This window comes from Uloborus diversus, chromosome 1 (assembly GCF_026930045.1).
Source record: "Uloborus diversus isolate 005 chromosome 1, Udiv.v.3.1, whole genome shotgun sequence".
Classification (NCBI taxonomy): Eukaryota; Metazoa; Arthropoda; class Arachnida; order Araneae; family Uloboridae; genus Uloborus; species Uloborus diversus.
The window spans coordinates 49,993,796-50,019,715 of record NC_072731.1 but is presented as its reverse complement, the minus strand read 5'-3'; the positions used below and the strand labels follow the sequence as shown (position 1 = coordinate 50,019,715).

At 31.9% G+C, this 25,920-nt stretch overlaps 1 protein-coding gene across 1 annotated transcript in view; it reads left to right on the top strand.

Annotated features, from left to right (window-relative positions):
• The window catches only part of LOC129229553 (nicastrin-like), a 60,176-nt gene that overhangs the window by 20,044 nt on the left and 14,212 nt on the right, over positions 1-25,920 (top strand). The window contains exons 10-14 of the mRNA XM_054863881.1: positions 1,810-1,985; positions 6,998-7,151; positions 10,673-10,760; positions 16,195-16,352; positions 19,375-19,483. Of these exons, the coding sequence (XP_054719856.1) occupies positions 1,810-1,985; positions 6,998-7,151; positions 10,673-10,760; positions 16,195-16,352; positions 19,375-19,483 (685 nt within the window). The remainder of the gene's footprint in view (positions 1-1,809; positions 1,986-6,997; positions 7,152-10,672; positions 10,761-16,194; positions 16,353-19,374; positions 19,484-25,920) is intronic.

Sequence of the window (25,920 nt, the reverse complement as noted above, 5' to 3'; positions counted from 1 at the left end):
TTCAGTTTTCATAATTATTTATTTTTCATTTTGCTCAGTCCTATGACTAACACAGAGGATTCTCCGTGTGGTGACCAGAGCAGAATAGTCACAACGTAGTCCATGCAAGGTTGTAAGAGGCGACTAAAATGGACACACAATCTAAGGTGTGAGGCACCGTGCTGATGAATGAATGGCATCTGGGTTGTATGATGTCTGAAACGGTCCCCTCGAGGAACGGGGCGAAACCTCATTGTACTTAGCCTTGCATTCATACAGGGAGGTTGTGCAGGTGTTGACTTTTTACCACCTCACAGTTTCCAGCTCTCACGAAGTTTGAAGCTGTCTTGAAGGAGAAAACCGAGGTGAGTGAAGGAGGTGAGGGTGCGAGTCTGCAACCCACCGACTGAGAGAAGTAAGAATGCGAGTCTGCAACCCACCGACTGTGAGAGATAAGGGTGCAGATGTGCAGGTCTAAAACCCACTGACTCTGCAATAGGGGAGCAGGGAGCACCCAGTTTTGCATAAATATGCAGCAGGCGTAGGCAGGAGAGGGGGAGGCTGGTACAGGAGATGAAAGTCACTGGGCCTGCCTTTCCCGAGAAGGTAGGAGAAACCAAGCATCTTTGGTTGGAGGTTTCAACTGGTTCCTTTGCTCAAACTGCGGCATCCTTAAGAGTAAGAGCAAGTCAACCACAGCTCTTCGCTCCCCAGTTCACAGCTCCTATGGAGCTGGATACTGGCTTGATGGAGAGAACCAGCAACCTTGCTGCTAAAGGAGGTGAGGGTACACGCCTGCGATCCAGCTGACTCTGCAGTAGAGGGGCAAGGGGTACTCATTTATGCATAAAAATGCAACTGGGGCAGGCAGGACAGCGGAGGCTGTTATAGGAGATGAAAGCCTCTGGGCCAGCCATTCCTGCGAAGGTAGGAGAAACCAAACGTCATCAATCAGAGGTTTCAACTCTTTCCCCTGCACAAGCTGCTGCATCTTAAAGAGTAAGGACAGGTCAACCGCACTCCTATGCTCTAGCTGTGCGTATGTTTAAGATGGCTGTTGTGAGAGAAATCTTCCCGTCGGAGATGTTATGGAGATGTTATCTTGCGTTGACACTGAACATATTCAACTTGTCATTCTAAGGAGGATAGACCTGATTCTCTCTGAGGATCACATGCCGAAAATGCAAAAGACTTCTTAGCAAAAATAGTATTAGGCAGGCTTTTGGTCTTACTTGACTTTACACCTTAAAGCAGCACCTTGCGATAATGGGTGTCAGTAATGATCCAATTTGCAGAGGTTACCTCTTTAAAGAGGAAACTATTACTCACAGTGTAATTGTGAAGTGTTTTCTGATATTCTTCATGATATTCCTATTAGGTGTTTGCTGAATTTTGCTTCAGCTACTGGTCTGTTTTAAGACTTGTTTGGGGACTAGTACAATAGACCTCTGGTCGCAATGCTTGGTTCGGTTGAGCCCCCTTTCATTCATTTCATAACACAGAGGATGTACAGCAATGCAAGAGACATTAAAGTATCAAGGTATACATCATGAATGCGAAAACCTTAAAAGTAAGGTTTTATTGTAATAAAGTTTTTTTTTGATGTTTTTATTCCTGGGCGTTACCTTGTGGGCACCCCTGGCTGCTGTCAGGTTTTACTTTTTGAGCTGAAGTGGTTCTCTACATGAATTTTGTTTCAGTACTACTGCAAAAACAAAAAAAAAAAAAAAAACTTAATATATCAAATGATTTGACTGTTTTTAGATAAGCTTACAAGGTATGTTTATTTCATATTGTGCCAGCATATTTTAATCATTTATCTTGTTTCAGGTTAAGCATTTGGTTGATTTATTTAAATCTGAATCCAAAAGAAGTGGTAGTGTTAATGTTTCTGAAGCACCTCCTGATATTCCTTTGCCTCCTGCTTCATTTCAAAGTTTTTTAAAACATGACAAATCGATTCCTGGAATTGTCATTGCTGACCATGTAAATGAATACATCAACAGGTAAAAATGTTTTTAATAAATGAAACCTCTCTAAGTGACCACATGATTTTTATATGATATGAACATTCGTTGTTTAGAGTGGTCATCGCTTGAAAGTAGTTACTTGGAAAGCTATAAAATTATTTTTTAATGGTTTAAAAATATTTTTCATCATTCTTATTTGAAAGAAAGAAACGAAAGAAAAAAGAAAATTAATGTTTTATAAAATACTCTCTTGAAATTCTAGATGCTGGAGAGGGCTTTTTGTATTTGAAAGCGTCCCCCCCCCCCCTATCTTTTTCACCCATGACTACATCTCTGTATTATCATGAATATTTCTTATATTACTAGCTTTAGTGTAATGCAACGGCTCTTATGATATTGAATTTCACCCAAAAGGCTTCTTGTTTGAGAACAGCTGCTGCTTCTAATGATTTGCAAAGTGAGGCTACACTACTAATGTTTACAACTAGTAGTCTATGTATTTAGAACCATTGTGTGAAGGCCAAATAACTTTTCCACTCTCCACTCTTTTCCCTTTCTGGTTATCATGATTACAGTGCTATGAAATTTTTCCTCATGTTACTTACTTTTGCAATGCATAAAATGACTGGTTGTTCTTCCAGTTAGTAGTAAGATTTATGTCAAATTTATTTTAAATTCATCAGCTAAAATGCATTTTGAAATTTAAAAAAAAGGTTTAAAAATGTAATAAATTACTAAAGGTTAAAAATATTTTTAAATGTTTGAAAAAATAAAGGGACTTCCTTGTTTCTGAGGTATAAGCTTTGCTTCAAATGCCAGAGGTCATATGTTTGATTCCCACCAAGGCCCTGGTTGTAAGTTTCTCTTGTTGTGCTGTAAATCTTTCTTGTGTTGTTAGTTAATAATGATATCCAACTTCTCCAGGCAATGGTGCCTTTTCCCTTAATATATCTGTAAAGTTCAGTTCTGAATTTTGGATTAAATTCTTATTGTTGGAAAAATTGTATGGCATTGGGGGGGGGGGGGGAGTATGATGAGAATTAATTTTTATATTTAGCATTACCTGTGATTTACAAGTAATAAATTTAATCTAGTTAAGAAAATTGTTGTAAAAATGCTTATAAGAATGAATTCAAATGTGTATATTCCACTTTGTTTAAATGTTTTTTGTGACAGTCACTAAGGAAACCAAAGCTCTGGGCATTAATATATTGTAATGTGTGTATAGAGTTATGTGCATAGGTTATTATTCTGCCATGAGTAGGTAAACTGCAGTATCTGCTGAAATGACTTTTTGAGATGTTTGAAGAAACTCGTTTTGGATACAATATATGGTGAAGTTCCGTTACAACGAATACCGATACAATGAAATAGCTTTTACAAAGAACAAAGCGTTAGGTCCTGTTTTTTAAAAACCATTAAGATAATGTATTAAAAATCTCCTTTTAATGAAACAAATTTCTTCCAAGATTAGTTACAACGGAATAGTTTTCTCAACGTCAGTTTGAATATTTTTTATTGAACGCTGTTTTCGGAAACCAAAAATTTTTTTCATAAGTCTTAACATGAAAACTCCATTTGTACTTTCGAAACAGAGCCATTCAGGGTAGAAATCTGCTCATGTGGAATTACAACTTTTCTTGTGGTCAGTATAAGTGACGTTCATAAATTCGAATCTTTAATAATGTCCTCTGGGACTAAATCTCTCATAAAAGAGAAAATAACAATTTTGGTGAAAAGGACCAATGAATAAAAGGTCAGTGTTCAATATTTTTCTCTTAGGTTTTACAACGGAATTTTTTATCAGTCCCTTGAAGTTCGTTATAACAGGATTTCACTGTAGGGAAATGTTGAATTCAACTTTTTTTTTCTCCAAGGGAAATCAAATAAACACTCTTGTATAGTATAAAGCCCTGGATCCTTCTCTTAAGTGGCGACACACTTTGATCCACGCACTGCGCGCCGCTTTCGACTGCGATTGGAGGCGGACAGTCACGTGGGTTCAGTCCGCCATTTTGTGTCGTTGCCTGTGTGATTTCACTGTGCAAAATACTAGATATTTTGTCTTTGCTATTTGTATTTTTCATCAAACACTATCTTTAATGTGAAGATGCCTTGGTGTAGTGCATTAAGATGCTCTAACAGTTCAAAATTACTATATCGAAGTACATTGAAAGATTATTTATGTATTTTAAATGTTTTTATCAATACTGCTGTGCAATTTCAGATACTTTTTGAAACTCTTGTTGACGTATTTTTTTTTTTTTACTTTTCATGAAACTTTCTGATGGTTTGTTTATTTTCATGGGATAATAAGGACATTCAATAAAATCATCATAAATAGTTCCTTGAAATATTGTAAAGCTCAACTATGTAACGGTACCTAATAAATTGCTAGCAGTAGTAAAATATTTGCCCTATTTTTAAAACTGATTTTTCTGAGTTTTAAGATAACAAAGCCGTCAAAATTTAAATATACTAATTCTTTTATTTATTTTTAATGTAAATTTTCTATTGTTTAGTTAGTTTCAAAATGTCTCAATAACTGTAGCGAAATTATTTTAAGAACGCGTCGTTTTGCTTTTAATTGTGTCATAACCGTGAGTTTCACTGTGTTGCCAAGTTAATTATTTATCTATTTTGCGCATAAAAATTAAGATATTAAAAGTATGAAATTATTCATTAAAAAAATTAAGCTTCTTTCAGATTACAGTAACATGTAACTCAAGTCAAGTTATATAATTACGTGAAGATTTTTTTTTTTTTTTTTTGCCCGGAAAAAATCTGCTTTCGTTTAATTTTTATTTTGATGTGAAAACCTTTTTAATAAAAAAAATATATATATGATTTATCCCAGTATCTGTTAATTTTTAAATTCATTATTACTATTTATAACAGTTCGACAGATATAATCTGCACTCTTTTATTTGAATTCCTATTGGTAACAAATAATTCAATTATTATTATTATTTTAATATTGATTTAAAGCTGGTTACATTTTATTATCAGTTCGTTGAATTTTTAAGAACTAGTAGTATCCTTAAATATCAGGTTTGAATGAAAGGCATTTTCTAATGTAAAATCGTCATGAGAAACAAGGAAGTGTTGGTAAAATGTAAAAAAAAAAAAAAAACACAGAAGAGTCCTGCTGAAAATAAAACCTTATTAGTTAAAACAAAAAGAAATTTTGCAATTTTTTAGAAGTGAATAATTTTTCATAAGAAAACTACACACATTAGTAATATAAATGATACTGCTTTGCATGGATAAGTTCAAACTGTTGCCCACAAATAATTTATGACATAATTGATTTAGCTCACTACTGTTCTACTCAGTAGTGGATTTAAGGGGGGCAGGAGGCCCGTGCCCCCCCCAAAAGGATGAATTTATTTAATTATTTTATTCTCCATTTTTTAATTGACTTCTCCATTGCATTTTTTTTATATAGTTAATTAAACAGAACACTAAACACACATAGAGCATATTTTGAATAATAGCATTTTTAACGAATAAATACCTTTGTGCTGAAAATTCAAAAAATCAGTAATCCAACATCAGAAAGCACAAATATTGCAAAATATTGCAGACACGTGTTTTTGAATAGCATTTTTGTTTGCTAAAGAAGTCATACTGGAGATCTAGAGTGGCAGAATACATTTAACTCGCTGGTTTTGAATCCAAGGGAACGTAATATTGCGATTCGTCCATTAATTTTTCTTTGATAGAATCAATAACTAACATTCTTCAAAAAATGTGCAGGCATGCCTAAAAGAATTATTTTGATCCAAGAAGCTATTAGCGAAATAATAGCTTTTTCTTTTTCAGCTCGTAAAAAATGCAAAATGAAAGAAATCATATCGTAGTTTCTTGAGAAAACCATGATATTAATGGAGGCGGCATGTAATATGAATATGTTATCTCAACTGTATCATGGCTTCACGAACAATCAGCAACTGCTTCGAAATCCACACAGAAATTGTTCTGAATTTTTTCAGTAAAACTTATATGTTTAATAGCTATGCTTTTCTTAATTAAATAATATTTTATAGTTAAAATACCATAAAATAATATTAAAACCTTAAATGAGGTATGGGTAAATTTTTTTATTGAATAACCTTGCCCTTGTTTTATAATCATTACGACATTGTTCCTAAAATTAAAACCGCTAATTGTATAGCATTTCGGTAACATTAATGGTTTAGTATTTAATTGGCTTGAAGCGTTAAAGATGTTTTACGTTCACATTCAAAGTATATTGGTACATAATAATATGTATGTTCTTAGAAGTGGATCATTTGTTTAAGGGATCCTAAAAAAATTTAAAAAAAAAAGACATTTTAAAGTAATGAAAACTTTGTTATGAAACATCGTATGTGGCAAGGGGAAGGAGGAGGTGCTATTCAATTTCCCGGGTCCGCTCCGAGAGATTTTTCTGTATCCGCCCCTGGTTCTACTACACCAACTTTCTAATGATAAAACGCATATCTAAAATACTTCAAGTAATTTGTAACTCAGAAGGTCTATATGGGGGGAAAAAAATTACTCTTAAAAATAGTCGAAAATTTCTTCAAAACACCTTTTTACTAATATTCGGTTTAATAATAAAAAATATTTTACTAAGGTAAAATTCAACATTTTTGTATGTATATTATCAGTTACATAAGTTACGATTAAAAATCTGTAAACATTCGTTGATTAAAAGATACTTTTCAATGAGCGAAACTCTGTATTTTTCTACTGTTGAGATAGGGAAAAAGTTGCGGAACGACACAAAATGGCGGACGCTGGAGCGTGTCGCCACTTAAGAGACGGATCGAGGGCTTTAGTATAGTAAAGTTATTATAAAATAGATGACAAAAATGAAAAAAAAAAAATGCAATTAGTTTTTTACCTGCCCATGGCAGCATTGTAATTTGTGTGTGGGGTATATCTAATGCATGATTTTCCAATTTTATTAATTATATTTGTATGATAACTTTTACACTCATTTTCATTTTTCAATATTTTGTTTTAATTTTATAACTGCTACATTAAAAAAATATTTTTAGGTATTATAACAGTATTTTTGATAGTAATGAGACATTAGATGCTTCCTCTTTAACTGATATTCTTTCTGAAATTTCATCTGCTGTATCTGGAACTTTGTATCAGCTTCTTACAAATGAACAACTTGATCAACCAGTTGAAACGGATAAAACATTAGTTAGTATTAATTTACTGAATAATTGTTATATATTTATTGTTATTATCACTATTATTTTGCTATTATGTAAATCTTTTCAACTTGTTTGGAAAGTTAAAAGTCTTGTACTGTCGGCCCCGCTTAAACGAATATCGTCAGTTCCGAGAAATATTATTCAATTACGCGGGGAAATTTTATTTACCTTTCCTGGTTGACAACTTTTGTCTTAAAACGTAATAATAAATCAACATCTAAGTAATAGAAGAAAAAAATGTTTTTGGTTAAAAAGCGTTTTAAATAAGCTAAGTAATCAACAAAATAATACAATAATTAAATATAGATAATTCAAGTTCCTATGAAGATGATAAATATGTAACTTTCACTTGAGGTATTAAATCTTTGTTTCGACACCTTTTTTCAGTTCATATTTTTTGGAGAAAGTCCATAATAGTGGCTCAAGGTATTTTAAGAAACTTTTCTAACTTCAATTACCGTGTCTTACGTAATTAATGTTTATCAATTTCTTATCTTCTGCTATGCTTATATTTCGTTGTGTTTTTAAATTTAATTATCGACAAACTGTAACTATGGCAACTGTAAAAGAAACTAGATAAAATAGTGGAAATGCTTTGATGGAATATGAATTTTTTTCCCGGTCTTTTGTTTGCCGAAAAATACTATTTTAAATTTTTGCTTCAGTAATTGCTCATATTTAATTTATTTTTAACCTAGTCAACATTTTTCTCAGCAAAGATATGTGCCAAAGCTGATTAATATTATTCCATTATCCGGAAAAATAATTCTATTAAGCTGGGTAATCATTTATCCGTTAGCCGATTAAGCAGGGCTGACAGTATATGAATAAGATGGTGAAATTTAATTTATAACAGTCTGTTAATTACTTGATTTTTTTTCTTTTTGATTTTGTTCTCTGATTAAATCTAAGAAAAAATAGATAATTTAAAAAAAAAAAAGAAGAAGAAAAAAAGATACTTAGATATTTGTTGCTAAAAGTAATTGAAGAGAAATAAAAATTGTAAAGACTAATTAATCTGGGTAATTAAGAAATACCATTCAAGAGATGACACATCATAGACTCTGAGTGATCAATTAATTCCATCTTGTCTCCTCAGTAATTTAATTTGCTGTCTTTTAAAATTTCATACTGTTGACTTCTTGGAATAATTTCTATGACCTGATGCTAAATAATTCATAAATCTGAGATCGTGTCTAACTAATTACCTTCTACAGTTGTGTAAAATAGGATGTCTGTAGTTCCAATAGCTGTTTTTAAATTTTGCATTTATGTTTAATTAGTTAGTCGACCATGGGTCCCAAAAAGTATGACCAAATAAATTGTACTATTAAAATCAAAATAGTTCATGAAATGTAATTTTCTGTATGAAAATACATAACTTTTAATTTAAAATAAAGCTATTAAGAGGACCAGAAAGTAATGTTTATTTCAAAAATGTAAATTTTAATCAACAATGTAGTTACTAATTACCCTCGTTATTAAAGCTGTCTGGTATACAAATTTTCAATCCTAGATAGATTAAAATCAATTGATTTTTGAAACAAAACAGTCAATTCGCGATAACTCGAAGTCCGATAACTGGAATATTACTGCAACTCAAAGTTTTTATCCAGTCCCGATCCCTTTGTCTTTAATTCTATGCTAATTATTCTCACTATCTCGAAGTTAACTTCCTTTAACTCAAAGTTTTTTCAAAGACTTGAAATTTATTTTGAAAGAAAGAAAGAAAAGAAAGTATGAAACAAGTGACAATGATAGAAAAACTAATTCATTATTAATTTTCTCTAATAAATAAAACTATTTCCTGCACAATACGTGCGGAAATGAGTTGGCTTGTTTTCTTTTGTTGGACTGTACTATTTACACCTTGACATGTTGCTGGACTATGAACCTGCTTTTAAGCTGTCAAGTCTGATTGTAATTTTATTTAAAGGTTGACCCAAGTTAAGATGCTTTTCCATTTATTCTTTAGTTCGATCATTTACTGTAAGTTCCTGGGAGACAGAGTGAGTTTTCTTTACTATTAAAGATGTCTAAGCAAATACACTCTGTTAATGATATTAAATGAAAAAGAGAAACTTCTAAAGCGGTAGAATCCATGAATTCGAATTAGAAACCAATGAAGATGTGCACCTTTCCTGAAGTAGAATCAGCTCTATTCAAGGGGTTCTAGCAGTATCGAAATCAAAACCATGCTTTTAATTTTTTGCTCTTAATATTTTTTAATAAACTGTACATCGTGCTTGAAAACTTTTAAGTTCTGTAATTTTTTCTGTTATATGTGCATATTAATTAAAATATTCGATGGTATTTAATGTTAAAATGTCGAAAACCGAAACTAGTAGTAAGTTGAAACTCCGATAAGGCGAAGTTTTTCGTCGGTCCCTTTAGATTTGAGTTTTCGCGAATTGACTGTATCTGGAAATGGCATCTGCGATACAATACAAATTTTGAAGTTTTTGTCTCATTGAAAGTGTTCTAGCAATCGGAAGAAATGGAAATCAGATGGTGCAATTTGTGGCAAGAATATTTCAACTATTATCAGCTAAAAAGTTGTGATTCTGAGACAAGATAATGCAAAATGACACTGCTCAGGGTGAACCCTTAAAAAAATTAATTGGCTGTAGTGTGCTGCTTCATTCACCATACTCACCTGACATTGCACCATCTGATTTCTGTTTATTCTGATCTATGTGTTTCAAAAAAAAAAAAAACTTGAAAATTTGTCCAATAGTTCAAAATGTCCTTTCCAGATACTTTGCTCAAAAATCTATTACTTTTTATCTATTCAGGATTGTAACTTTGCAGTACACCACAAAAGGTTATTAATAACAAGGTTAATAACAATGTCAATTAAAAATACAAACTGTTAACAATTTACTTTTTTGACTAAAACAACATTACTTTTCGGCTCCCCTAGTACTAAAATGTTATGCACAAAGTATTTGATTGATTATTTATATTCACAATGCAAAAATGATATGATTTGCCAAAATAAAAAACTGCTGAAAGAAACCAAATCATTAAAATTCAAACAACGTTTGAACGTTGGATAGCATTTTGAATTATCAGTTTCCACTAGTTGAATTTAAGACCCAGTGCAGAAAAGAAAAAGGTCTTTTAGTATTATAAAGCTATAGTATATCTGTAAGAAAAATAGTTGATAAACAACCTGGAAATCAAGATATCAAGATTTTCTGATGTAAAAAGGTTTGTTCATAATAGTGCAAATGAACTGGTGTTGAACCAGTACAATTAATGCTTGCAATTAATTTGCAAGCTGAAGAAGGACTTTCTAAAAGCAGCTTGGAGAAAATCTGCAAACAATTTAGACTGGTTTGGAGCGCTAAGATCAAACAAATATTGTACACTATAATTATGTATAACTTTTTGCATGTGCAAGATTGTAAGGATTACTTTTTGCTCTGTATTATTTCATTTATTATTATTATTATTTTGGTATTTAGTAAGAAATAAAGCTTAATTGCTGATTTCCTTATACAGGTCTCTGGCCTATTAGATTGTTACTTGCAAAATGCATCTTGCCCATTATTCAGACAAATTGCTGATCCTTTAATGACAGAGAGGTTAAGTAAGTAAAAAGGTTAATTCTATTTTAATTGATTAAAAATACTAAAATGAATTCCTAGAAATAAAATGATTGAGATTGCTTTCCCCCCTGCTCTTTGTAATATGTTCATACTTAAAATCAATCTAGTTGAGTGCATCAGTATGATATTATTCATGACAAAGTGTTTATTACATTGATCATTTATTAAATATTTTCTGTGTAAAAAATTTAAACATTTGTAAATTTAAAAAAAGAAAAAGAAAAATGCTGTTGTTTCAAAGTTTTAGAATTGCCTTCATAGTTTTGAATATTTCTGAAGGAGATTCATCTATTTGCCTTAACTCTGAAAGTTAAGGCAAATAGATGATTGCTGCACTTCCATGCAGAAAAAAACCCATTCAAAATGCATAATGTTAGTGTATTGCAAGACCATTAACAAATGTCTTAAATTCTTGTTATTTGAAACGAGTACAAATTCAGTTTAAAATGTTCATAAATGAAGCCATTCCATAATTTTGCATCCATTGTAGCGCATATGCAGTGTAAGAAAAAGTCAACTCATTGTGTACCAAAAATATATCCCTCTATTTTGATTTCATTGTAGTTAATTTTATTTGAATTTTCACTCTGTAGTTAAGTCGATAGTTACATCATTAAATTGATAAAGTTTCTTTCTCTTTTTTTCTCTCTCTCCCTTTTTTTTTCTTCCAAATCCTTTATTTTAACTATCTTTAAAAATGCACTGTTCAAAAAAATTAGGGGAGCAAGCACAAAAGTGAAGAAACTTTAGTAAAGTAGCCTTGTAGCCTTGCAAGGAGTATTACATGTGTAGCAAGATACAGTACTGCAAAAAACATTTCTGTGAGAGCTTCAGCAGCGTAACTAGGGGTTAGCAGGAGCGGTTCTTGACAGGGGAGCAGCAGCCGAGGGGGCGACATTTCGACTGATTTATTTATTTTATTATTATTATTATTATTATTATTATTATTATTATTTGTTTTTGATCAAATAATTTGAAAATGGCTTTAAAATTTCTTTTTTTTTAAACTCGCAAGAAAAAGAGCTAGAGGGTGTGTATATATGTATATATATATATATATATATATTAGGGTGGACATTCTTTTTGAAGTTGTAGATATTTTACGAGACGCCCCCTCAATTTGTTCCATTATACAAATAAATGATCCTTGCAATATTAACACATGCCCCTAGGGCCCCTTTATTTGAGTTTCGAAGAAAAAATTGCGACTTTTCTCAGTTTTATGTAAAAATATTCTAGCGTTCCATGTTTAAAGTAATTTTGAACCTCAATAGGTGTTGCTACTTCCAGACCGGCCATTCTCTCACTTTCATTCTGTAAAATTTTACATGTTACAGAGGGTACATGTGCACCAATGGCCTTGTGTCAGGCATATAGCTCTTCTGTGCTCATTTCAAACCAAGCGGCAGTGGATCATTTCTTTCCACCAAGATGGACACAAGGGATTCTAAAGGCCATTAATGAGTGACCTAGGACATCAATGAATGATCTTTGACAACAACAAATCACCTTATATTTTAATTCGCTGTTCTTTAGTTACAATGTACTTAAATGTTTGTGTAATTTTAAATTTTTAAAATATAAATTTTAAAAAATCCTCGATTACTTTAACATAAAAATATACTAGATTTTCCGTACCTAAAATATAAATTTTCAAAAATTCCAGATTGAAATAATGTAAAAATCTATACTTTAAATTAATTTTCTTCTATTTCAGTATATAGTCCTTTATTTACATCAAATTCTTCTTTCAATTTACAAGATTTAGAAACCAAAATGGGTATCTATCCTAACCTATTGAACCTTTTTTCTATACCTGGTCTACCACAACGCAAAAAAGCTTGACAACTACTGATATCTGCTTGCCTTTCATCACAGTTAGACAAATGCCATATTAGGGAAAAAGATGTTCTTCATTTATTAACAGCCTACGTTTAGATGCCATAAATTTAAATTCAAATGACCTTGTGATCAATCGTACATCCCTTAAGAGAGCAAGAGAAAATCTTCGAGCGGTAAAATCAAATTTCATGAATTTGAATTTAGATTTTTTAGTTATTCACTGGGATACAACGCTATATCCGGAGGTAACTAGAAAAAAAAAGCTGATTGGCATACCGTGATAACTTCAGGTCCCAATGTTGAACAGCCACTCGGAATTCCTGAAACATTTCTTCAGTTGTATATGATATCTTGGATGATTGCTCTTTATTGATAACTGTTCAAGCTGTAGTGTTTGATACAATGACTTGCAATACCAGCCATATAAATTGTGCATGCAATTTTTTTGAGCAAAAACGGAACGGTGATATATTGCATTTGGATTGCCATCATCAAGCACTTGAAATCGTACTGCAGGGTGTGTCTTTAAAGAATTTCTCTCCTTTCTTAGTTCCAGACCCAATATTCCATTATTTAAGTGCTTCAAAATTTTGTGGAAAGATTCCCATCATTCAGTACTTATAACATTTCAATCAAGTACACATACCACTTAAATTCTATAAGAGGAAGTTGATGACTTATTATTGTTCGTAAAAAGCAGAATTGTGAAAGATTGCAGAGAATTCTCATAACTTGTAATAATATTTCCTATTGAAGTCCCTCCTACAGGGATACATTTTCGACAACCTGGAGTTTATCCTTGGGCCAGATGGGTGGCAAAAGGAATTTATTGTCTGAAAGTTAATATATTTAGGAAACAATTTAAATTGACCTTACATGAAGAATAAGCCCATAAGCCATAAATGCTGTTTTACAACGTTGTTTTGCAGTTAAATGCTGTATGAAGACATAGTTTTTCGCAGAAGCCCAATCTAGGCTCCTTTAAATAATATAATGTGTCTAAAAAAACTAGCAATGTATAAAATGATGACAAACATGAAGCAGAAGCAGGGATTGGAAAATTCATAAATCACTTATGGTATTTAGGGAATGAACGTAGTAGCTTTGATCAGATGAAGGAATTAACTTTGAAGGTAGGAAAAGACTGCTTCAAAAAACATGTTTGCTGATAAGGGAGACGTGTCTGACGACTGTATAAAAAAATTCAGGTAACATTAGATGACTTGGAATACTTTCTTAGTAAAAATCTTCCTCTTTATAGAATCAATTACAAGTCAATAAAACTGTTTGATAAGTTACAAAAACCAAAAGCTGTTTTCCTATTTGATCCTGATTCATGGCAAAATGAAGAAAGCTATTTAAAGGGAAGAGATATTTTTAAAGTGCTGAAAGTTGTGGATGATACAACTAAAAGAGGAGCACAATTAATCGAAGAATTTCACAATAAATTTACCAAATATGAGTCACAAAAGCAATTTATTTTACAGACAGTCCAAGACTATCGGGAAAAAAATACAATGATTGAGATACATTGAGAAAAGTGTACGATTAGGGTAAGTTTCTAAAGCACTATTTCATTCTTATTCAATGTAAAATCCTTCAATGTATGAAGTAATTAAAAAGATTAATTTTAATGCTACCTCACTGTAAAAACATTTAGCAAACCTAGGAGAAACAATGTATGGGGTATGAAGTAAAAACTCGAATTGTGGGAAATTATCAAAAGTGTTAAAGTTCAGTGCCCTAGGAGCACATGTTATTATTGACCGATCAAGTTCAAATTTTGCACAGATAACTTTTTATTAAAGTGTTACAATACTAGGGGGCGTCACCTAATGTTGTTGAATTCTGAATTTTTTCCCCCATACAAGTAAGGACCACCCTAATATATATATATATATATATATATATATATATATATATATATATATATATATATATATATATATATGTACATACATACATACATACATACATACATATACATAATATCTACTGAGAAGGATTGTTGGGCATCATTGAGAACAATTACTAAAAAAGAAAATAAGAAAAAATTACAATGTTGCCTCCTATTTGTCAAATCCAATGTTTCCAAAAAATTTTTTTTTTTATGGTCACAATGACCTGCGGTGACTTTCCACGTAAGCGACCCAGGGGCCGGGGGGGGGGGGCGCAATTTCTTTAGTTTGCCAAGGGCATTAGACCCCTTAGTTACACTGCTGGAGAACTTTAACCCCTTGGAACAGTAAAAAAAATATTGTCTGAACTTGCTCCAACCATGCTCTGGAGAACATTCTCCTGAACATTGAGATCAGGAGAGCATTTTGGCCACTCCATGTGTTATGTTATTTACACTTCAAGAAAGTTCTCTCCAAGATGAGCTGTATGATGTCTGGCACTATGATGCCTTAATAAAAAGAGAATCATCTATTGCTGCAACATGTAATATAACATGAGGTTTCAGAACCTCATATGAAGACCTTTGGGACATCATGCTGCTATTCCGAATGATTTTCAGGTCTGTATTTCTGCCTGTGCTGATACCAACCTATACTCTCATACCACCTTATCTGTAATGTGAGCTTTCTCGAACCAACTTTGTTTATTTCGAGTGCCACCTTCTTGCTGTACCAAAACATGCCTGATGTCACATGCCTATGATGCCTATGAATGGACTCTGGACTCGTCAGCGAACAGTAGTCGACTTCAATCACTTTGAATTTAAGCTCGATTCTCAGCAGCCCACCTTCTTCAATCCATATGGTGTCCTGCTGCCAGCATAATACAAAACATTGGTGTACGTACATACAAACCACCCTGATGAAGCCTATTTTGTCATTCAACCTTCCCCCTTTGGCCAAACTGACTGTTTTCACTGCAGAGTAACATAGGCTGTTCTGTCTTGACTAGCTGTTAACAGGATTTAAGGATCGTCATTTGCTGCGATAACAATTGGACAATCTTGTTCTGTTGTCTCACATTCCCAGTTTCTTGAAATCAATTATGGTCTTGTAGTGATAGTTTTTGTCCCTCCAACATCGCTTACATCGTTATACTTCTTTATGTTGCCCGGATTCCAGTCTCGATGATACACCAAGTCCTTAATTCTGGTAAGTGATGTTGTATTGTCATTTTCCAGTCGCCTTTTTTCTGAATAAAATTCCAACAGTTGAATTTCACCAATCAGACAGTGAAAAATAAATGGATTACTGCAAAATCAAGATTTCTACACCTACTCTATATCCTTTCTCTAGTTTTCGACCACAAAAATGTTGAATTGCATTCGAAAGTTTATCCTAATGTTTTTTACCACTCTTTAAAACATGGAGACTTTGTTTGACATTAGTTTTCGGATTGTGCAATTTGGTTAAAACCATGTGCTCCCTTAATTATTTTGATTAGTGGATCTCTTTCCCTATTATTTCTGAAATCATTTATATTCTTCTTAAATGATCCGGAACCATATCAAAGAAGTTGATAAGAGTAATAGATGAATTGTAATTAAAGGTAACAGTACATTACATTCCCTTCAATCTATAATGTATTTCATAATGTTTTCAAATAAATTTTTAGGGGTGGAGCCTTATCCCTTGTATGTAAGTGTGGATAGTGGGGGTCCATCAAAAGCTAATGCCATAACTCTTTATACTCGTTATCTCTTGGCTTACTTGACGGGGACTGAAGTGCCAGACCTTGTGCGAGGGAACTGTACTGGAGATGTTCAAAATCAGGTTATTTGTCATATAATAAATATTTTTATTTTGCTCAGTTTGGAATTATTAGATCAGCATATCGTCTCCTCAGAGCAACAGTAAGATATCTTAATGTTATTTCTGGGATTAAATATCCTACTGTTGCTCTGAAGCGACGATATATATTGCTATTATATACCTGCAAGCTATTAGAACTTGCTTAATTTCATTCAAAACTACTAATGTTCTTCAGATGCCAATCAATTACAAGTTATGTATTCATTTAATTATAACTATGCTCATGAAGAAGTTAACGTTTAATATTATTAATCTTCTTTAACTGTATTTTTTAATTTCCATCTTTTTTTAAAATAAAAAGTATTGTTCATAATATTTTGTTCTTAAAGCTCTAGATCAGCGGTTCCCAACTGGTGGTTTGCGAACTTCAGGGGTTTAAAAAAATAGTAATGACGGAGTTTTAACATGCCTGTTTTTGATTGCCTGTTGAAGTTTCATGCTCAAGCAGCTTCAAGCAAATTTTACTCCTTTTTTATTCATTTGTCTCTCTTACATTTGACACTCTTAGATTGAAAATATTTGCACACTTCCTGGCATATTTTACATTTAAATAATTTAGTCTGTCATTGCAAAGTGCCAGTTTTAGTGCTTCTATTGACAATGATAGGCAATAGCCTTGAAGCCATGCTCAAAAAGCTCTACTTTTGAATACAATGTCCTCAGATAAAGGAATTTGAAAGCGTTTGTTTCCTTAGAATCTTTTAATTGGAAAGATTGATTAAACTTGATGAAAACAATGCATGGAGCATATACCAGCGTCTAAAATATTTTGATGTTTAGTTTCTTCACCATTTGAGTCTGATGAAGAGCTATCGCTCTTCTTTTGTGTTGAGTCAAAAATGCATAGAAGTGTGATCACACTGTTGTTTGTCGCTATGATTTTCACACTACATAGACTACAATTTACTTTGAGATTTATTGGTCCAAAAAGGGAAAGAATGACTTGCAACCCAAAAATACCACAGGAAGTATAAAAAATTAATTACTACAGAAAATTTTCGTTAGTTATAGTTTTGCGGTTTAGGAAAAAAAAAAAAAACAACGGAATTTAACCATGCAACTTAATTTGCGCTATATGTAAATAAGGAATTCATGAAGTTTGTGTAGAAAATTTCTTTTGTAGTGAGTGAGCTAAACAATATTTGTTTTGTTAAAAATTACCTTTTGTGTAAAAATTAGAATAAATGTGTATATTGAAAATAGATGCTTCTATTATTTTTTCTTTATACTTGGTTTACTCCGCACCATAATTTCCAGAAAATTATTCAGCAATCAAACGATTAATGTAAGCAGTAAATCTTTATCAAACAGTTAGGCTCGTAATCCTTTCCAAGAAAACTTAAACCTAGATCTTTCTCATTTTACTGTAAGAATGAAAGTTCATTTAGTTAATCTGAGAGTTCCCTGAAAGGTATTTCAAAAATCATTCTTTAATTGACTTATGATTTTGTTATAATAGAGATAAATGTACCTCTTAAGGTGAGAAAAATTTCGGCCAAACTTTTTTGAGCCTCTTTGTTCCACAAATATCACATTTTCATAATTTTTTCAAGTTGATTGAAGCTTAACACAGAATAATCAGTGTTTTTTTTTTTTGGTGAATTTGCTTTGCATTTATTTTTAGCGATCATTTTAATTTGTAGCAACATTTGTAATTCTATATTTTGCAATTAAGTTTTCGTTCTTGTTATTAACTATGCAGAAGCATCAAACAAACAAAAAAAAATTTCACCAATTTTATTGTCTAAGTGTAGTTGTGTGTGCGCGCGTTTTTTTTCTCTTCTGTTTGTTATTTATTACCTAGTACCCAAGGGGTTCGCCAATTTCTTTTGGAGTTTGGAAGGGGTTCGTAAGGTGGGAAAGGTTGGGAATCACTGCTCTAGATTAACGGTTTGCAGTTGCCTACTGGGGACCATTTCATTGAAAATGGCTACCGAAAAATCAAGTCTTAGTCGCCAAAAGTGGCAACCATGTGTTTCTTTTTATGCAAAAATTCATATCGTATATCATGCTTCGAAAACATGCTTCCAATCCTGAGAGGTTCAGCGCATCAGTAGACTCCACCTTAGCAATGTAATTCGGAATAACTCCCTTAAGGTTATTTATTTTTTTGTGCTGAAAATAATGTCGCCTCAGAGCAACAGTAGGATATCTTAGTGTTATTCTTGGGACTAAATGTCTTACTGTTGCTCTGAGCCAACAATATATATTTTTAAAAATGACTATTAAAACTTAAAAGTGGCTACCATTTTTTGTGACTCTGATACCCAGTGGCTACTATTCAGAATTCCTAGTCTAGAGCTTTATTTGTTCTGTTATGTGTGGTTAAATATTTCAGTATTTCTAATCAAATCTTATGCCTGAAGTTAGTGTAATTATATTGACCCTTGAGTTTAGTTCTTCAATGTGCAATATTAAATTCTTATTATCCGAATGGCATACCTCTAACTTGCACTCAAACCTGTTTTTGTGCTGTGAATAGGGACTATTCAAAAAAAATCACATAAAAAATTTTTGTTTGTTTTACAAATAACTTCATCAATTGAGTCCCAATCTGATTGAAATTTTCATATACTGAAAAAAAAAAAAAAAAAAAAAAAAAAAAAAAAAAAAAAAAAAAAGACTGCACAAAAACAGGATTGAGTGTATTTAATGAAAAACCTGTTGTTTTAAAAATAAGTCAAAAACAAGGAAAGTGATATTATGAGATAAAGGTTTAAACCCTTAGTTACCCGTACAAAATGTATTTTTAAAAATGTGCCGTGTTTTATCTTCTTTCATATTTTTAATTGTGTTCATCAAAATTTGCATAACTCCAACTTAAACCATTTTCAAGAAGTTTTAAACCAGCTCTAGTTTTTTTTTTTTTTTTTTCATTCTGCACATATAGGTATTATGGTTAACCAGGCATTATATGTGATTATTTATAAATTTATTGACCCTCTCAGTTTCATATGATATGCATCCATAATAACATTTCTAGATCTATCAATTTGATTGGATGGCGGGAAATGAAGAAAACGCAACTGGTGTATGTATCAAATCTCGAGTGATCTACACAATAGCTCAATCTCCTGCATATGTTTTGAATGGTTAGTAGTATTTTGAATTTGAAGTTTTCATACCATGCTTTTGTGTTATTACTGTCCAACCACGGATTGCATGGAATTTTCAAATGTCCAGATAAGACGAATCTATGAGAATAAGGTGGAAAAGTAAAAATTTGATGCACGTATTCTGCTCATTTGAATGAGACTCTACTTCTGCAAAAGCTGACATCGGCAAAAAATAATAGATTCCTCCATTTCCAGCTGTAAAACGTATGTTTGTCTTTCCATACAATTCGTAGTCAGACAATAGTTACTTTTATTTCATCTTGAAATATTTTAATATTATTGCAATATTTAAGCAAATTAGTTTGCAGAGACAAAAGTCTTTAAAAGTTACAACATTTGAAAGATAATTATTATTGAAAAAAAAATAAAGTATCAGGCAGGCTTATCTCATTTTTAAGGTAGTAAAATAATTACTTTTTCACTAGCAAACAATTAGAAAACTTGATAAGAAAATGCTTTGGAGTTTCAAAATGCTTTACAAATTGTGAAAAAAAAAAATTATATAAAGCCTTTTTAAGCAATTTAATTTTAGAATATTTTTAAGATTGTGAATTAATAATAACACTGTGCAGCAAAAAAAAACCTACAAAATGCTTCTGACATTTTGTCGGCTGATTCTTATGAAAAACGACCCCCTGAATCAGAATACGACCTCCGTTTTCCCACTATACATATCAATTTTGTTTTAAAGACCCCCCAAGTTTTTTCAATTTTCCTTATTTTCAGAGCAATTATTATTATTATTTGTTTTTTTGGGGGGGGGGTTAAAGGAGCTTTATATTAAATGCTATCCTAGTTTTAGGGGGCAAGAAAGGTTCAAAGTTCAAGATCATGGACACTGATCGCAAAAAGGTGAACTTAAAGGGGGAGGGTGTATCCTCCCAAAATATTAGAAAAATCACAAAAAAACGATCTTTTTATTCTGATTTTTTAAAAAAGATGTTTGTTAAAAAAAAATTGGTGCAGAATGAGAGTATAAGCAGGGGTCGAAGTGGTCCTATATATCCTATATTTCCTATATTTTCAAAAAAAGTATGAAAATCGTCCTATATTTCCTATATTTTTGGAAAATGTCCTATATTTCCTATATTCCTGTTTTTTTATCCAATTTCTTTTTTTAAAACAACAGTAAATAAACTATCTGACTTCGGATTTTTCGTCGAAAGTACGTGTGCAAACAAATTTTAAATTAAAAAACGCAACTCACTAAATCCTGCAACAGGCATCTTCTCTCATTGGCTACAGCAATATGACGTCACTGTAGTGGGTGGAGTTTCGAGAACGAATTCTGAAGTTGGTTTATAAATTTTGCGTTGGGGCAACATCAGTTTGTTTCGTTTTCCAGCGTGGTTTTTTTCGGTTTTTGGTTTTCGCCGGTATATTTTTGTGTTCAGTGGAATTTCTGATCGGAATGTTCTAATAGTCTTTTGCAATCTTTTCTTTTTGTGGAATTTTATGGAACGAAATATCTATATATTTGTGCTACAAAGCATTGGTTATTTCCTGTTAGTTCTCACTACAAAGACGGTTTTTATTTATTTATGTAAGCTATGTTTATGAGGCTTCTATCCCTGCAAAAAGTGTGAGTTGCTGTGTTAATTATCAATAAATTTCACTTTGTTCTTTTTTTTGTCTACAAAGTACACTTTTTTCAAAAATTATTCTTTCAACTACAGGAAAGTCATTTCAGGTGTAAGTTATAATTTTGTTTGAGGGTTTTTTTTTTAAACAAAATCATTGATAAGAATAAATAAATAATATGTATGTATTATTTATTTTTCATAGCGAAACTATTCATATAATGTGTCCTATATTTGTCCTATATTTTTTGTGGAAAATGTCCTATATTTGACAAGTCGATCACTTCTACCCCTGTATAAGACTCGCTTCTATGACTCAATGTCCAAAAAAATTGTCAGGATGTAAAAAAAATTAAGAAAAAAAAACTACAGTAAAATTCTTCTAATGCGGACACTAACGGGGCAAATTTTTTTGTTCGCAATAGAAGGGTGTCTGCAGGACAGGGGTTTAGTAATGTTATTTGCCTTGGAATCGGGGAGTTAAAAATTGTCCGCATAAGAGGCATGTCCACGTCCACACTTAAGAGGTGTCCTTTAGGAGGGGTTTTACTGTACCTTGTGAATGTCGCACGTTGCATACGAGTTAAATTGCAGCTCTTCATTCAAAAAGACATTCTTCTGGCTAGTTATGTAAACTGACCCCTTGTTTCCAAATACGACCACCTATTCCCCCATCACGCCCTTTTTTAGACCCCCCCTCCCACCTCCTCTGATTCAGAGCCGTTTTTTTTAATTTGGAGGGGGAAAAGAGTGTTACAATAACCGTAAACATTATTTTGAATGACTAGAGAAGTGCAAAGCTCAAAATGTGCATATGTAGTAAAAAAGAAAACTTGCCCCCCTCCCCCCAAACACTGTGCAGCAAAAAAAAAAAAACTTAAATGCTTCTGAGGCTATTCCGGCTGATTCTTCTGCAAGTTGTCCCCTAATCCCAATACCCGAATCCGAATATGATCTCTATTTTCCTCTTACACAAACTGATTTTTGTAGAAAAGCAACCCCTTTTTTTATTTGGGAGGGGGGGTGGGCAAGTTTTCTTTTTTGTTACATATGCACAAGATTTTGAGCTTTGCACATCTCTAGTCATTCAGAATAATGTTTAATTATTGCTTTTCCCCCTCCAAATAAAAAATGGCTCTACATCAGAGGAGGAGGGGAGGTTCTAAAAAAGAGGGGTATATTTGGAAATAAGGGGTCATTTTACATAAGAATTACCCAGAAGAATGTCTTTTGGAGATGAGAGTCATAAAAACATGTCTTATACTCTCATTCTACACCGAAACTTTTTTTTAAAACATCTTTTTTTTAAAAGCAGAATAAAAAGATGGTTCTAAATGATTTTTCTATTTTTTTAGAGGGGGCGTATACTCCCCCAAGTTCCCACATTTGCTATTGGTGTCCATGATCTTGAACTTTAAACCTCTCTTGCCCGCCAAAACTATGTTAGCAGTTAATATAAAGCTCCTTTAACTTTCAAAAAAAAAAAAAAGCTCTGAAACTAAGAAAAATTGAAAAAACTTGGGAGGGGGGGGAGCTTTTTCAAAAAATTGGTACATATAGGGGGAAAACAGAGGTCATATTCGGATTCTGGGGTCATTTTACATAAGAATCAGCCAACGAAATGTCAGACACAATTTGAAGGTTTTCTTTTGCCGCACAGTTAGTGATGTGGATCGGGTAAATACCCAGCGGGTAAGGTCCCGGGGCCTGGGTAAATATGCAAAAAGTGAATGGGAATTTTTTTTTAAAATCTAAATATTAAATAATTTGTAGAACTGATACATACATATGTATTACACAGTTTATAATATTTTTTATTGAAAGACTTGATGAATTTATGAAAGAAACATACCATGAACCAAAGAATCTTTCTTTTCAATGTCGTAATTGGAGAAGTATAAGCAATTCAATGATGAACTTCAGGATTTCAAAATCACAATCTAGGTTAGTCATATCCAAAATGAAAAAGAAAAGGAAGCATGGGGGGTGTTTGGAAGAATAAACTGAGAAGTTATTAAGGGTATGATATTATTATTTATTTTATTGCTGTTTAAGTGATAACGTGGCAAATATAGAAACAGTTTTCACATTAATAAGCAAAGAAAAAAAAAAAAAAATCAAAATATCATTTTCTGTTGCCTTGCTCATTTGCATTTGCTCCCTGGTACTTCATGATGAAAATTTATTCAAACTATTTTTAATACACACAATTAGTGATGTAGGGTGGGAAGGTAAATACATACTACAGTAGAACCTCCATTAAGGGACACCTCTATTTAAGGGACATTTTTTCTGGTCCCAGTCCCTTTGAATAGGGACTTCCATGTATTTACCTCTAATTAAGGGACACTCTGTTTAAGGGACAGCTAAAAAGCAAAAAAAAAAAAAAATGCATGAAATTATGTATAAGCGCATAAGAAAAGGAGAATTTTACTGGAGTTCAAGTTTCACTTTTCCTCTAAAAATTGATTGCGGTAAGTTTGACATAAACATATGTGATGGAAACAAATTATGTGTTTAAAAAAAAAACTGGCTGGAATTAGCATACATGATTTGCCCTCTTAACAATTTATTCAAGTAGGTTGAGGGTTCGACGGAGAGTGCACAGCAACTAATTAGCTTTGTATATAAAACTTAAAATTTTAACATTTATTGTAATTCACATAGTATTACATAGTAAATTGCATAACATAAAGCAAATATATTTAATGAATTGCTTCAAAATTATTTCTGTGTGCAACAAAACTTTGCCATTACAAAATTTTTAATTAAATTTTAATTAATAAAAAAATATAAATTTAGAAATTTGAGTAATTGAATTTTATTTAGCATGTATGAAACATTTTCAGTATTTAATCATAAGTGTTAATAGTAAATGTTTGTTGTGATATTATACTACTAAGTACATGGCATGCATCAATTCATCCACCTCTGAATAAGGGACACCTCTACTTAAGGGACAAAATGTCTGGTCCCCTTAGTGTCCCTTACTGAGAGGTTCTACTGTACATCTGAAAATCAACAACCTACTACAAGTCAAGAAAGGCTTGCCCAAGAAACAGATTATTTGCTCAATTCTTCTGACAGTTCTGACCCAGAGATCAACTTAGAAACATCTGAATCTGATTCAGATTAGTTTTAAACCACAACCTAAGAACTTTAAACAATTACAGTTGTGATTGTTCTTTTTTTTTTTTGCTTTCTGCCTTTTTGCATTGTTAAAAGGGGGGGGGGGTATTACTTTTCAAGACTTTAAATAATATCTGAAAACTAACTGTACAAAGGAAGTCAAAAGTATTCTAAAGTATACTTTTTGACATGAAGCAAAAACATGTAATAAACATATTTTTTCTTTCAAACACAATCACTTTTGAAAGATATAAACATCTTTACTTTTTTTAGGCTCAAATTTTCTTCTTTTTAACCCGCAAGGACACACAAGGGCAGGGTGGCGACAGATCAGGGAGATCAGGGAAAAGTCAGGGAACTTTATTAATCAGGGAAAAGTTAGGGAAATATCAGGGAATTTTGAAAAAATAACAAAAAATCAGGGAAAATTTATTTTATGAAGCAAATTTTTTTTTTTTTTTTTTTTTGCTTTACAAAATTAAGTATTCTAATTCCCTACGCGTTTTCCGCCAATTATCTGTTTAAAAAAAAAGTAAAATTAATGAGGTGCGATTATACACTGCCGCATATTTGTGCATCTTTTTTACTAAACGTCAAAGTATGTATTCTTACTTATTAACCACAGGATGAACTTCCTAAGATTGCTTCTGTGTCTATTAGGTTGTTTACCATACAGGCAAAGAGGAAGCCTTCATTAATGCCTTAACTTCTTTGCCTTTATTCCATTGTCTTGAAGTAATTAGCATACTATAATCAAGATCTCAAGAAGAAATCTTTGGTTTTTGAATTAATACTATAAAAGCTTAAAAGTAATCACTTCTTTGCATTTTCAATTTAATTGCTAAAATTGAACTTTCAATTAAAAAAACTTTGTTTTTTGCCATTATACTATTTGTTGTCACCGCAGATTATAAAGGTTTTCTTTTCTTCAGACTTAAGTGCTTCTTTAATTTTATAACCAAGTTGTATTCTTTTATATGTTTTGAAATTAACTAATTGATTTTTTCTTTCTTTTTTTTTCTTGCATTTCAAAGTTGTTTGTTACAAAAGCAATCGAAGCTTTTTTTTTTCGTTACATACTGAAATCATTTTAAATAGAGTTAACTTGTGTACTTAAGTAAATATCTTTTTATTATTATTATTATTGTTAAAATGCTGTATTCATTCATTAAAACCTATGTTCTTGATTAGAGAAAAGCTCCCTATGAATGGATGTCAAATGGTTTCATCTGTTTTGCATAAATATGTCAATTAGTTATATAAGAATAACTACATTACTTCTATTCTTTCACTATTACTTGTTATTCTTCCAACAATTATTATACTGTTTGAAAACTTAGTTCAAAATAACTTTAATTACTTTTTAGTTCTATCTTAAATACACATATGTTTTTAAGAGTAATTTTAATAGTTTCTTAAAATTCTTATGCTAAGTGGTTTCTGGAAGTGAAGTTTTTTTTTTTTTTATTTTCTTAGAAAAATTTAATATACTGTTTTGTAGGTTCCCCCCCCCCCCCCAAAAATTGACTTGATATATTTTTTTAAACATTTTATTAAAAAAAGTAAAATTTTTTGAAAATATATCTTTAGTTCAACAACTTTACACAGCTTAAAACGTTCAAAATACTGCATTTTATACAAATATACAATGGATTTCAAGTAGAGCAAAGAAAGCAAACCATTATCATTGGTAACGTAAATCAG